Genomic DNA, 13,247 nt, shown 5'->3' on the forward strand with positions numbered 1-13,247 from the left:
TTTTTGTTTTTCTGGTTGTGGGTGGGGGGAGGAAGGGGCTGCAAATGTTTGAAAGGGGGGGGGGGGGGAAAGATGGAGACAGATTGAGGGGAGGGGAAAAGGAGGGCAAAACTGAGGGGAGAACAAAAGAAAGGGGGGAAGGAGAAGATGACGATGGAGAAAGAGGAGATGGAGAGCAGGGTGGGAGGGTTGAAGATGAGAGAGATGGACAGAGATGAGGAGCGCAATAGGTAAAAAGAGATAAAGGAGAGCCGGACTGATCTGTCCCCCCCCCCCCCTTTGTTATTCGGCGGGCAAACTGACGGCGGAGAGCGTACGTGCAGCTTTATCTCCACATGCACGGGTCTGACAGGTGGGGTGAACGTGTGATTACCCCACCAGAGGACAGGGCACCATCGGAGGGATGCACCAGCAGCATCACAGGGATGCTGCTGGTGCACACATGCAAGCGTCTTGCATCCGCACTTTGCGTCAGACATGCTCTGACTATTAAGTCCAAATATATGAGCCTTCTCTTGTTTCCCTTCTCCATTACACTGAACAGATTTGTCATGACCCTGTCAGAGAATGTGAGAGAAGTAAGCAGTGTTATGGCTATGAGAGAGCATGTATCATTTTCATCGTCAAACCAGCATCAGTGATGATGATTAAAAAAAAATAAAAAATAGTAACTCATATACAGTTGGGATTATAAGTTTACATACCCTGGGGGAAATTTCTGACTTTTTTGGTCCGTTTTCCAGAGAATGTAAATGATTACAAAAAAACTTATCCTTCCCTTATGGTTAATGGTATAAATAACATGCATGATAAATTTAAGGCTTAATGGTTTTGGATTAAGCACCTAATTTTCCTTTGGTGGATAAAAAGCTCCTAGTTTCTGTAAATTTGTACATGTGAAATGTGACGTTTGAGCCCATATAGCAGATCAATCACACCGAGATGAGAAGGCTGAGAATGTTCTCCAGGTTGTTCTTGTCTGGTGGTTCGGGTCTAAACCATCAGGTCACACCCCATTTATAGGTTTGAAGAAGATCACATGAAAGATTAGATTTTTGGAAAAACCAAAGAACTTCTTGCAGGGTGTAGAAAAGAGAGTAAAAAAATGATCTTTTGTTATAATTTTCTCCCAAGAACAGAGCAGTAATTCTTGAACTAAACTCTCCCAGCAGTAGAACCTGCTGGGAATGAGAAATCCAATGTTTGGAGCCTGTATGAATTAAAAATATGCTGCTGCCACAAGGGAGGATTAAATAATTCACAACTTTAGAAAAAAATAAATAACTACAGCAGATCTAAGGATCTGAGAGTAAAATATTTCAAAACAACATCAGTATAAGCTAAACCTTGAGCCAACAGACCTGAGCTGACGTCTTCGACAATAAAAGAGCTGCTGCAACCCTGAGATGTTCAACTGCAGATTATTGTTGGTCCAATAAGCTCCTAATGCCAACTTATTTGGTGACACTCCGCTGCTCTAGTGAACATCGGGAGATTATTTTTAATAAGCAGGCAAAGTTCAACTGTTCAGACGTTTCCAATTGTTGTGGCCGACTCTTGTCTGTAAGTCATGAAACAGAAAATACAAATGCATCAGCATCAGCATATTTTAGTTATTGTCACAACAACAACAAAAAAAGGGGGGAACCATTAAAAATATGTAATGGTTTTTGAGGTTGGTTGTTTGAGGCACGCTGAAAGAAAAAAATCCTCATTAGTGACTTCTAGAGTACGGACCTCAAAATCATGCAACCGCGGCGCCGGACCAGAAGACAAACTGTATCCGTCAGCATGTGTCCTCCATGTCCCAGGATTGGTGGACCGTCTGCAGCCTATGATCTGATAAACACTGAGCGTGAGCGCTAAGCATGAATGCACTCTGAGAAAACGGCAATTTAAAAAGGTGGAGATGCTAACGAAGTCGCAATAAAGAGCGTGTATGTGTGGTGTAGACATAACATACACGATTTAACCACGCATACAAACAAAATGTTACATTTTAAACTCTTTTTGTCGTTTTATTGCCTCTAGCGAGTATTGGCATAATTCCTGCCCTCCATCAAGCAGTCGGTACCAAACACAGTTTGGTGTGAATTACATGCCAACACCCTGTTAGAATCTAATCCAATTCACTGATCCCAGTTCATGACCCAAATCCAGTTAAATCACAGTGGGTGGGATTAAACATTCGGTGCTAAGCCGTGCCTTTTAGAGCCAGGTATTCCCACTCACAAAAACAGATTAGAACTCCATCACAATGGAGGAACGAAGCTCTTCGGCGACGCAATCCTCCTCACATTTACTCTCCTGTCAGTCGTGTTTAACCTCGTCCTCCTCCCCTGCTGCTGGGGTTAGTAAGCTGAACTGATCACATTGATGGCACTGCTTATTGAAATTCTTCTCATGGCTATGGTTAAAAAAACACAATTTACAATTAAGACATCGATGAGTTTGGCCCAATGCAATCAAAGCCAACACTAAAGCTATTAGGCCATAGTTTTGAGTGTCCATTACTGCAGGGTAGAAGGTTTGAAATAGAAAAAAAAAAGAAGAAAAATGTAAATAGGCCCCCAAAAGACAGAAATGCAGATCATGTTTTCTAGTCGTTAAGACAAAAATAAGACAGCGTGTTCTAATTGTAACACGTACACTGCAGCCCTGTTTCACACTTACCACGCATGCTTACACATTTAACAACATGCACAGACACCCGTCGTAACAGCGACAGAGAATGGCAATACGTCAACTGAATAAAAAACAAACAAAAAAAAACGAATCTTTGAATACACGCCAGCAGTGATGCAAAGAATTACTGATTAAACAGAGACTCGGTCTGAAAAGATGAGATAAGAGAACGCAATTTGTTGTAACGACGACGCTTAGCTTTAGTGGTGGCGTTATGTCCACATCTATCAGCGGAGAGACAGCCTTTTTTCCCCTGATCAAACAATTTCAAAAACACTGAACAGACCAGAGACAGAGAATAATCACAGAACAGAACAGAACAGAATAGAATAGAATAGAATAGAATAGAATAGAATAGAATAGAATAGAAAATAGCTTCTATCAGCTCAGACTTTATTAACTGTATTGACTCCAATTTGTTTGAAGCAAATAATTTTATGTTGTTCTGGAGCAACACTGGCAGCAGGACAAAGATTGATAACCTGCTGTAGATAACTCAATTATATTATTCTACCTAATTAGCCTTTCTTGAATTATTTTTCTTTTGTACATGAAATAAGTTAATTATGCTCCTGAACATATAATGTGTGACACATGAACACTTTACCCACAGCCTCTCATATACAGTATAATAACATGCTGAATTTTGTAAATGTAGTAGTGAGGAAAATGGAGCTTTCAATAAAGTCATTTTTGCCCTTCAGTCGCTTCGTTGCACTTAATGGCAAAAAAGTAACTGTTTTCCTACATATATGAGATGATAAATGTTAGTCAAACTGTTTACCAGACTGCAGACCTGAAAGTGCATAAAATGCTACATGTCTAAGACTCGGTTCTGCAACCTTTGCAAATCAGAACAGCTAAATTAAACTTGTTACAGGGCCATTTAAAAAAAAAGCACATTTATTTTAATTTTCAGACTCATTATTATATTTCTTTTCTTAGGTTTTTAAAATAAAGAAAAACAAAAATTTTGCAAAAACAAAATATATATATATGATGGACACATTTTCTTGGATGGGATCGTGATATTTGTGGAAAATAAAAGATCATGATTTCTAAAATAATGACAAGAAAAGTGCAGTTGTTCCATTAAAAAAAAGTTGAAAATGGCTAAAACTTGTATTTGTCATTATATGTATATTAAAAACATTTTGTGGTTCTTTATCAAAATTATGAAGAGCCACTCTGGAAGATTCAAATTTTTGCATCCCTGAGGCGTAAGTTGTAGACTCCTGATCTAAAATTTTGCTTGTCATGACGAAGCAAAATAGATTTTTTTTTGGGACGTGATGAAAAGATGTTTGAGTTGCAGTTTAAAAAACTGCAAAATTGTTTTCACAAACAATTGAGCTTTGCTCTATAAAAATCAGCAAAAAAAGAGATGAAAAAAAGAAAAAGCATGACTTAGTATTTAAAGGAGCAGCGTGCAGGATGTGTGCCACCTTGTGGTTGTATTGCAAACTGCAACAAACTGAAGAACTTGTCACACAATTTTCCCACAAGAATCTAAATCAGGGAGTCTGCAACTCCGGTTATCAAGAGTCTGCAACTTTTGGATGCATCTCTGCTCCAACACACCTGAATCAAAATACCGACTTACCTCCTTGGCATGTCAGCAAGTCTTCACAAGATTTGTTTATTAACAATTTATTTGCTTCAGGGATGTTGGGGCTGAAATTCATCCAAAAGCTGCAGGACAGTCACTGACCACTGACCTAGAGTTACTGCTTGGCTTGTACTTTTTCAAATTTGATAGACATGTGCCTTATTATCAGTGCACAATTTCTTCCACTTATTTACTACTACTTCAAGATGGAGTAGTCTTTTAATCAAAAAAATAGTCACAATATGAATGAAAAAGCTGTGTTTAGGTCGTTTAGTTTATTAACCGTCTCAGCAGTTGCTAAAATCATTTCTAATGCTGATCTATAATTAAAGATTTTTTTTTTTGCTTTGTCCTTTACATGAGCTGAGTACAAATTAGATATCTAATTATCATAGTCATTTCTTCAGTTTCAGTCAGTAACTGTGACAGCAACAAGTTGCAGACGTCAGGATTAACTGCAGCCATAAAACAGTCGCATAAAATCAATTTGTAATTCAAACTTATGCAAACATAAAGAGCCAAAAATTTGTTTTGTGTTTGAAAGATGACTTTGTGGTTTAACATGTTTGAACCAGCAGCATTAATAGAATCATATTGCATAACTGCTTTGTGAACTGCTGTGAAATGGGGTTCATCACATCATCCAGGGTGCTGTGAATCACACTGAGTGCCAGCCAGCTTTTCTTTTCATCATTTATTAACCATCACACCGCAGACCTTTTACGGGCTTGGGATGGCAGTGTGGGAGAATAAATGGAGGCAGAAAGAAAAGAGAAAAAAAAAAAAAGCTAGGTTTTGGCTGTCAAATTGAAAGATAAAAAGCATTTCTCTGCAGAGACAGAAGGTGTGTTGACAAGCACAGAAAGGGGTGAACAGGCACTAAATAATAAAATGGCTGGTTAGTTGCTGTCTCGTCTTGTTAGAAGAAAGCTGGATAAGGCCTGTCACAGCGAAGCCCACGTAGATAAGAAGGTGATGAGACTGAAAGCAGGAAACATGGACAACAGCGAGAAGAGGGCAAACATGCCGAGGTGATGGACGAATTGTAAAGAGTACAGAGCTGAGAGTAAAAACAGACATCAGAGGTAAAAGGTGAGACGGGATAGAAGGAGAGAGAAGGGAAGTAGCCGGTCTCAGTCTTACTGACATCTGAGTTATCACAACTAACAGAGTGAGAGACTCGACCATCCCTGTCCCACATGAGGGCGAGAATACACTGCAGGTCAGCTTCTCTCGCACAATATAGTCGATATGCAACAAGAGAGCCAGCAGAGCCAGAATAATTTAATCTGTTTGTTCCTTGCATCGCTTCGTTTTCAGCATCATCATCTCTCGTAGAATAATTTCCATTAAATTACAGAGCACAAATTATTACGTCCTTCACGTCAAGCGGACGGCGAGCGCCACTTGATCAGTCTCCAAGATTCTGTCACTATTCCATCCGTCCACATTGAGACATATGGACAATTCAAAGTCAAACTCAAGTCATCTAAATAAACTATCAAAAATGATGCCCAAAGTAGTCAACACAGTGTCTGCTGAGGAATAAATTGGGAGATGTTTTATAAATATAACTGGAGAAATATACTACTCGGTTAGAAACAACCAATCAGAGCCAGGAGGAGGGTCTTAGGGTTGCCAATCACTCTCATGCTCAACCTGCTTTATTTCTGTTAGACTCTAGCTGGTTCACCACAACATAGCATCCCATGAATGTTAAGGCTAGTTAGCATGACCACGATGACGGCGGATAAACAGTTTTCCTGGAACTGAAAGTTGTTTCTCTGCCATTAGGACATTGAGCAGCATTGATTGAAGATGCTCCTCTTGGCTCTGATTGGTTGTTTTTGACCGGGAGTCGAGCATGTCTTCAGATTTCAACAGTAGCTCAGAGAGGAGCTGGAGGAGCTCCATCTTTTCACAGATTAAAAGTTTTAACATATGGAAATGCCTTATTTTTGTATTTTCAAAAAATTACATAATGCAGAAGATAAAACCTGTATTAGACTTTCAGACAAAGAACAATTGGACTTGTTTTTCCTGTTTTACAGATTGAATCCCTGTTATTATGTTATCCTGTGGCCTTTGTGTCTCCATTCCTCATCACAGTCAGAGAGAACATGACAAACTTGATTGTTTAGTTCTTGAAAAGTGAAGTTTGCTTGTTTCTTAACTGCAGCACAGTTATTTTCCTCTATGTAGATTTGAGACTTACTGCTTTGGAGGGTAGAAAGAAGGCATCTCCTCCCCAGTGAATCTTTTTCCGTATGAATTTTTATGCGCATTAAACATGCACTGCCCCCTCCCATATCACACGCCCCACTGTGGCACATTGACAGAAACATGACAGCATTTTGCCAAGGAGAGCACGCACACAAAGAGAAGTGAAACACTGAGCAAACCACACACACACACACACACACACACACACACACACACTCAGTTCAGATTATATGTGCAGATATTTAAATATGCTCACTCACATGATTTTAAAAAAAAGGCAATCGTGTGCACAGACTTTGTTCCAATTTGCTCATCTTTCGCTCCGTCACTTCTCTGAATACAAACAAGCATATCCCCTCCTGACTCAAAGCAGGATGGAGACCTCAAGCGAATATCTGATGGAAAATGAAGCTGTTGAATATTTTATTAAGCGCTTATAGGGAACACAGTAGGTCTGACTGGCTGCACAAAATGACAAGTGAGTCCTAAAAATCTGCCTCACTGTCTGTCATTCATCAGCCATCAGGGGATGAGCTGCCTCGTCAGCCAGCGCTCTGAGACTCTGAATGTTTAAAGCTTAATTTGTTTAAGATGACTCTTTTTGCTCTTATTTGTTCTGACAACGTGGGAATGTGTGGTTACAGTGTTTTAATAGGGAGACGGAAGCTACACTCTGGCGCCCTCTGCTGTTCAGAGAACAAAAATGTGATGGAATATCGACAGAACAGGGAGTTTATGAAAAAAACATGACATAAATTGGTTGTGAATAAATACAGGAGTTTAAAAAGACAAAAAACAATATTACTAAGCTAATATTAGTACAGTTTTTTTTTTTTTTTTTTTTTTTTTTTTTTACTATTATTTCTTCCTCCTGAGGTGCTAAACATACAAGAAGAAGAATGATTAACATTGTTGAACCAAAGCAAACACCAGAATGTATTTCATCCCAGCTGGATCAAAAATTCAGAGAGAAGAAACAATTAATTGTAAACACAGTTAAGTATACCTTAATATTTATACACTTATGAAACAACAACATTTATAGAACTACATAAGCTGAACTCTCACAGCTTGTGGAGAGAAGTGGAAGTTTACCTTCACTAAGTTTATGAGCCTCTGAATCCATTTGAAGTGTTGGTAACACTTTATTTGAAGGGGGTGAATAAGACTGACATGACACTGTCATAAACACCTGTCATGAACATCAATAAGCCTTCATGAATATTTATGACTGTTGTCATAAAGCGTCATTCGGTAAATTATGACACTTTTAATACAAAGTTGACATTATTCAAAATGTCTTTGTTATGACAACTTGACATTAACCAAGAAATCGTTACTGATATAAATTTGTTACAAAAGTATTACTGATTGCACTTTAAAAATTAGGTAACTTTATGTTATTAAAGGTAAAGTTTAAACAGTAATGATTTCTTGGTTAATGTCAAGTTGTCATAACAAAGACATTTTGAATAATGTCAACTTTGTATTAAAAGTGTCATAATTTACCAAATGATGCTTTATGACAGTCATAAATATTCATGAAGGCTTATTCATGTTCATGACAGGTGTTATGTCATGTTTATGAAAGTGTCATGACAGTCTTATTCACCCCCCTTCAAATAAAGTGTTACCGAAGTGTTAGTGCTGATTTTTCTCAGCAAACAAGTAAAAATGTTCACCTGTATTTTCTTCCTTATTTTATTCAGTGGTGAAAGACTTTCTTTTGAAATTTGCATGCACACTTCTCATATTAGATTTGTTTATTATTTTTGCTTTCATCTAGTCAAAGCTACCAGGAGAGGTCAGTGTTGCTCTATTGAAAGACAAATCTTCATGGCAAACACAAAAACCTTATCATTTGTTTCTAAAGATATGCAGTTGAATCACATATCTGCATGCAATGTATGAAAGAAAACCTTAATTTCTCTGTCAGACATTAAATGAGACTAAATATTTCCTCTTTTGGATTAAGTTAGGATTACAAAACTGACATGCCTTTAAATTATTTGAAAAAGGGCCAGATGATTGTATAGCTTGTAGAAACTTATCGTCACAATGTTTGAGTTCAGTGGAGACACGCATGTGAGTGAATTCAAGGCAACAGAGCTTGGGAAAATGTAGAGAAATCAGAAAAAATATCAGGAAAAAAATCGTTACATAAATTGTTCTCTTTATGTAACAATTTTCAGATTCCTGAAAGTAATATGTTCTTCTGTTCAAATGATGATGCACTGATACAAAAAGCATGGGGTTGTCCAGTCAACCAACCACCAAGGAATTAGAAGGGCCCTGTCTCCCTGAGATGAACAAGGAGTAATATGCATCAACTCCAGGAACCAAAGTGAGAGACTTTTTTGAGCCCTTCTATTATCTTCTTAAGCTGAAAGTAGTTCTGTGCCAAGACGGGCTTAAGGCCACTTAAAGAAAAGATGCCGTTATTCCAAAAGTAACTTTTTTTTAAAGTCGCAAATACACTCAAGGCCAAAAAAACTTGAGTCTAAATCAAAGTGTTTGGGAGCCACATGGAGAAACAAATGGAGGACCTTGAAACTGGATAAACATTCCCAGCTGTGAAGTCTGGGATTAGCAGCATCATGTTGGAGTATTTTGCTGCAGGAAGGACTGGTGCAATTCACAAAGCAGAAAAACGTTCAAACGTAGGCACAAGTGGCTCTTATAAATATGGACATTGGCCTTACGCTTGCCACAAAGGTAGTTACAAAGAGTTATATGAGATAAGGACAACAAAGTTGTTTTGGAGTGGCCGTCATATTTCAGGTCAAATCCAGCTAACAGAAAACAGAACATTTTCATAAACTTGTCACTTTTGGTTTGAGCATTGTGAAAGGTCTCGTCTCTTGTTTGGTTCTCTTCCACACGAACGACTGCCTGGGGATACATGAGTGCAGCAGCGCACAGAGCAGGTCTTATCACACAGACAGACTGGAAGCTAAAGCAGCTGATGCAGCCTCTCTTTGAACAACAATAATATTGTGAAAAGTTCTACGATAGCAAGGAAAGATTAACAAAAATAAATAAATAATTAACACAGCTTTGCAGAACCACATACATAAACTTTGGCTGAACAAAATCCAGGTGCAAATCTTGCAGGATGACTCTGTTGGTCTGACAAACAAAGTCACAGATGGTTTGTAGTAGTATGCATGAAATTTTGCTCATGTGAACAGTTTTTTTTGTTTTGTTTGTTTTTTTGTTTTTTTTTTAAAGAAGTTTGCATGGGGAGTTTGATTAAAGATTCATACAAATCTGAAACTTCCTGTCATTCCTGTAGCATTTGGCAAGGATTTAAAAAAAGATTCAGAACGGCTGGTCTTTCATAGTGGGTTCAGTAGTGAACTTCTGTCATTTAACCTTTTCCAGCCGTCATTAGACACCATTATGCACGATTTGAAAATAAAAACAACACAAGCCAAATGAGACCACTCTTGTGGTTAATAAATATCCTGTTTCCGGATCCAACATGATCTGAAACGAACCAAAAATAGATCCAAGCACTCATCAACAAGTTGGCTTATAGTAAATCCATATAAACAAATCAATTTGTGAATGTCTTTTTTTTTCTTGTGAAAAATTAAACTAAAAGTGAATTGTTTCTCCAACCTTTGTGTGAAATGTTCCTAACAAAAGGGAACAAAGCAATAATAATAATAATAATAATAATAATAATAATAATAATAATAGCCATAACTATGAAAACCAAAAAAATGCAATCTCTAAAACACAAATCAGTAATGTCTCTTTAAGGAGCATGTGATGGTGTGTGTCAGCATATGTGTACCTTTGACTCTATGACCAATATCACTAATCAGATACAGTTTCTGCCAGAGGTTTGAAGAAGACCAGATGTGGACCAACGCCTGTGTGTGTGTGTGTGTGTGTGTATGCGTGCGTGCGTGCGTGTGTGTGTGTCGTTTAGCAGAGGCAGATCTCTTGCTCCTGCAGTCCTTTTCCTTATCGTTTGCGTGGGCGTTTTATTGTCTGCACATTCATCCCGTGTGTCTTTTCAGCACACAGTTGCACGCATATCCAGCGGGTTTGCTAAAGCTTTTTTACCCTGGATGTATATTAATTTTCTGTTGGGTTTTTTTGTTTTGTTTTTTTGTTGTTTTTCATAAAAAGAGAAGACTGCTTTAATATCTTTGTGAGTCCTCTGAGGAGTAATTTGTTATGTAACCAAAGGCTCAGCAGCGGCTCCTTCGTGACATTATGAGAGTGCGAGACCTCGAGGGCAATTCTTCCCTCTGTGGTTGCATACTTGAGCCATCCGAGACCATTGGAGTGACAGAGTGCATGGAGATCTAAGTATGTCAAACTGCATGTGTGTATCTGACTGACTTCTTTGATGTTTCTCGCCCCTCCAGACAAAATGTCAAAAGGTTCAAAGAGTCTTATCCTGCATTTGAGGGAGTGTGTGCAGTTTTGCTTTCCACACTTTGGAGTTTTTAAACCCCAGTTTAAGGATTTGAATGTTGCACAAAAACAAACCCGCACTCACAGGATAACAATTAATGCGCCGCAATATTAAAACTCCCTTTCTTCCTCTCAGCGTTATGTGTTCGCAGCTCCATTTCTCCAACACCCCAGCACATTTTATTACCGACATCTATCACAAGAGGACAATCACACGCGTACGCTCTCCGCTCTGTATCAACCACATCTTTCCTCTCTATTAGCTCCTCACTCCCTTCATCTCTGTCTCCTTCGCTTCAGCCTCTCTGGAGAAGGCAGAGCGGAACAAGGTCGACTTCAGATGGAGGGAAATCGAGGAAAGAGTTTTATGAGCTGGAGATGAAAAAGATAAAGTTGACTCAACATTAACTTGTTTGCTTGGAGATACATCAGAGTTCATTTGCAGGCTTCTCTGTTACTCTGTTTTGTCTCATTTCACTAAAAACACATTTTTTCCCTTGTTTTTCCCTCTTTTTGTTTCTTTTTTTTTTTACATGTGCACTTGGACAAAATACAGCATATTTTTGGCATACCTTTGATGAGAGTCCCGGTGACCAGTTTGTGAAGAGTCGAGGCAAATTTGACAAGTCCCTGTTTGCAGCGTTTGGCACACCCCGTCATCCTGTCCGACCCGGGACACAGCTGGCTGAGCGGGGCCAGAGTAGGACAGGGGTCTCCAGGTGCAACACCGACAGCTGCAGCAGCACTTTCAGATCAAAGCCCGCTCACAGCTTCCCTGTGGTGCAGTTTACGAATCCAACGCTGGGGATGGAGGCAGAAGAAGTCCGCTCCTCTCACCGAGCTGCCATTCCGCCTGCGAGGCTGGAGGGGAGAAAAAGAAACTATGATCTCCTGCTGCGTCTCCCTGCATTCCCTCCCCCGCTCCTCCTCTGTCTTCTCCATCCCACCTTCCTAATGTGTCCAAATTATAAAAAAAAAAAAAAATTGCCTGCCCGGGAGCGAAATATGCAGAGGGAAGAACAAAGATGAGAGAGGCAGGGTTAAAAGAAATAATTTCAGTTTGAAAAATATAAAAAGTGCTCTTACTGTCCAAGTTTCTGCAAAAACTTCCTCTTATTCTGCAGCCAGCCAGTTGGAATGAAGTAATGAAGCAATTTTCTGAACTCTTCGCGGTTTGCACTCTCCTCTTCCTCCTGCTCCTCCTCCTCCTTACTTCCCTCCTGCTCATCAAATTCACTTTTTACTTAAGAGAGGAAGCAATCCACTTTCAGCACCGGTGACGACGGACAGCTCCCACACTGAGCTCAATCTCCATGGGCAGATACACACACACACACCGAGACTAAACACTCCTACTACCACCTTATTAATCCTAACACCCACTTTGTTCATCAGTTAATAGAAAAGGGGTTGCAATCAAAAGATATTGCAGATGTTAAATGATATTTTCTTTAATATGTAGATATAAAACTGAATTCAAAGTTCTTTTTAAAAATGTCAAAATAGTTAATTAAATAGTTAAGTTAAAAATAATTTTTTAAAAGGGGAAGTATGTGTTTTTCAGCCACTTCGTGTCATTTCACAGCACAATCAAGTAATTATGTTACCTTTAGTTGTCATAAAAATACCGTATATATTAATCATGACATTGACTTAAATTTGACTTTGCAAATTAACACGTTGAAAACGGGCCTCTGTTTCTTTAAGAACAGCATCACATTAACATTTCTCCACCAAACGTTCGTCGGAGTACTGAACTGATAAATAATTCATACGACAAGCTCAGCAGATGTGCAGTTCCAGCAGGTGTTTGCTAATTGCTGCTGCTAGTCTGAAGGAGCAGAGTGGGGCAGTCACCAGGGAGGTGTGCTCTGTAATGTGGAAGCACCTCTTGGAAACTGCAGCTCTGGGGGGGGTGGGGGGGGGCTGCGGGTGGGAGGTGGGGCTTGGTTCCTCCAAGCTTTTTAAAAAACTGAATTAATTCTTAAAGTTAAAACTTAAAAATAATGTAAAAAATCTGGTGTTTCAATACTAAAATTAGCCAACAATTGTATTGAATTTATGAAATAGCATTAAGTTTAAGGCACAGTACCATCAAAAATATTCATGCCCTTTAATCTTTTCCACTTTACATCACCTTACATAAACAAACCTCTGAATGGGTTTTATTGAGATTTTATGTGATGGTGTATAATTGTGTGTAGAGAGAAGCATGGTTTCCAGCAAATTTGACAATAAAAATCTGGAAGGTGTGTCATGCATTTGTATTTAGATCACATGAATTAATACCTTGATT

General features: G+C 38.8%; 1 protein-coding gene across 1 annotated transcript in view; it reads right to left on the reverse strand.

Moving 5' to 3' along the window:
* Positions 1 to 12,147, reverse strand: part of kcnip1a (Kv channel interacting protein 1 a) — a 51,919-nt gene extending 39,772 nt beyond the window's left edge. The window contains exons 1-2 of the mRNA XM_015025206.1: positions 12,038 to 12,147; positions 11,524 to 11,812 (exon numbers count right to left, since the gene is read on the reverse strand). Of these exons, the coding sequence (XP_014880692.1) occupies positions 11,524 to 11,611 (88 nt within the window). The 5' untranslated portion in view covers positions 11,612 to 11,812; positions 12,038 to 12,147. The remainder of the gene's footprint in view (positions 1 to 11,523; positions 11,813 to 12,037) is intronic.
* Positions 12,148 to 13,247: the final 1,100 nt, after the last annotated feature.

This window comes from Poecilia latipinna, unplaced genomic scaffold (genome assembly GCF_001443285.1).
Source record: "Poecilia latipinna isolate Pla-1442-1.1 unplaced genomic scaffold, P_latipinna-1.0 Scaffold95, whole genome shotgun sequence".
Lineage (NCBI taxonomy): Eukaryota > Metazoa > Chordata > Actinopteri > Cyprinodontiformes > Poeciliidae > Poecilia > Poecilia latipinna.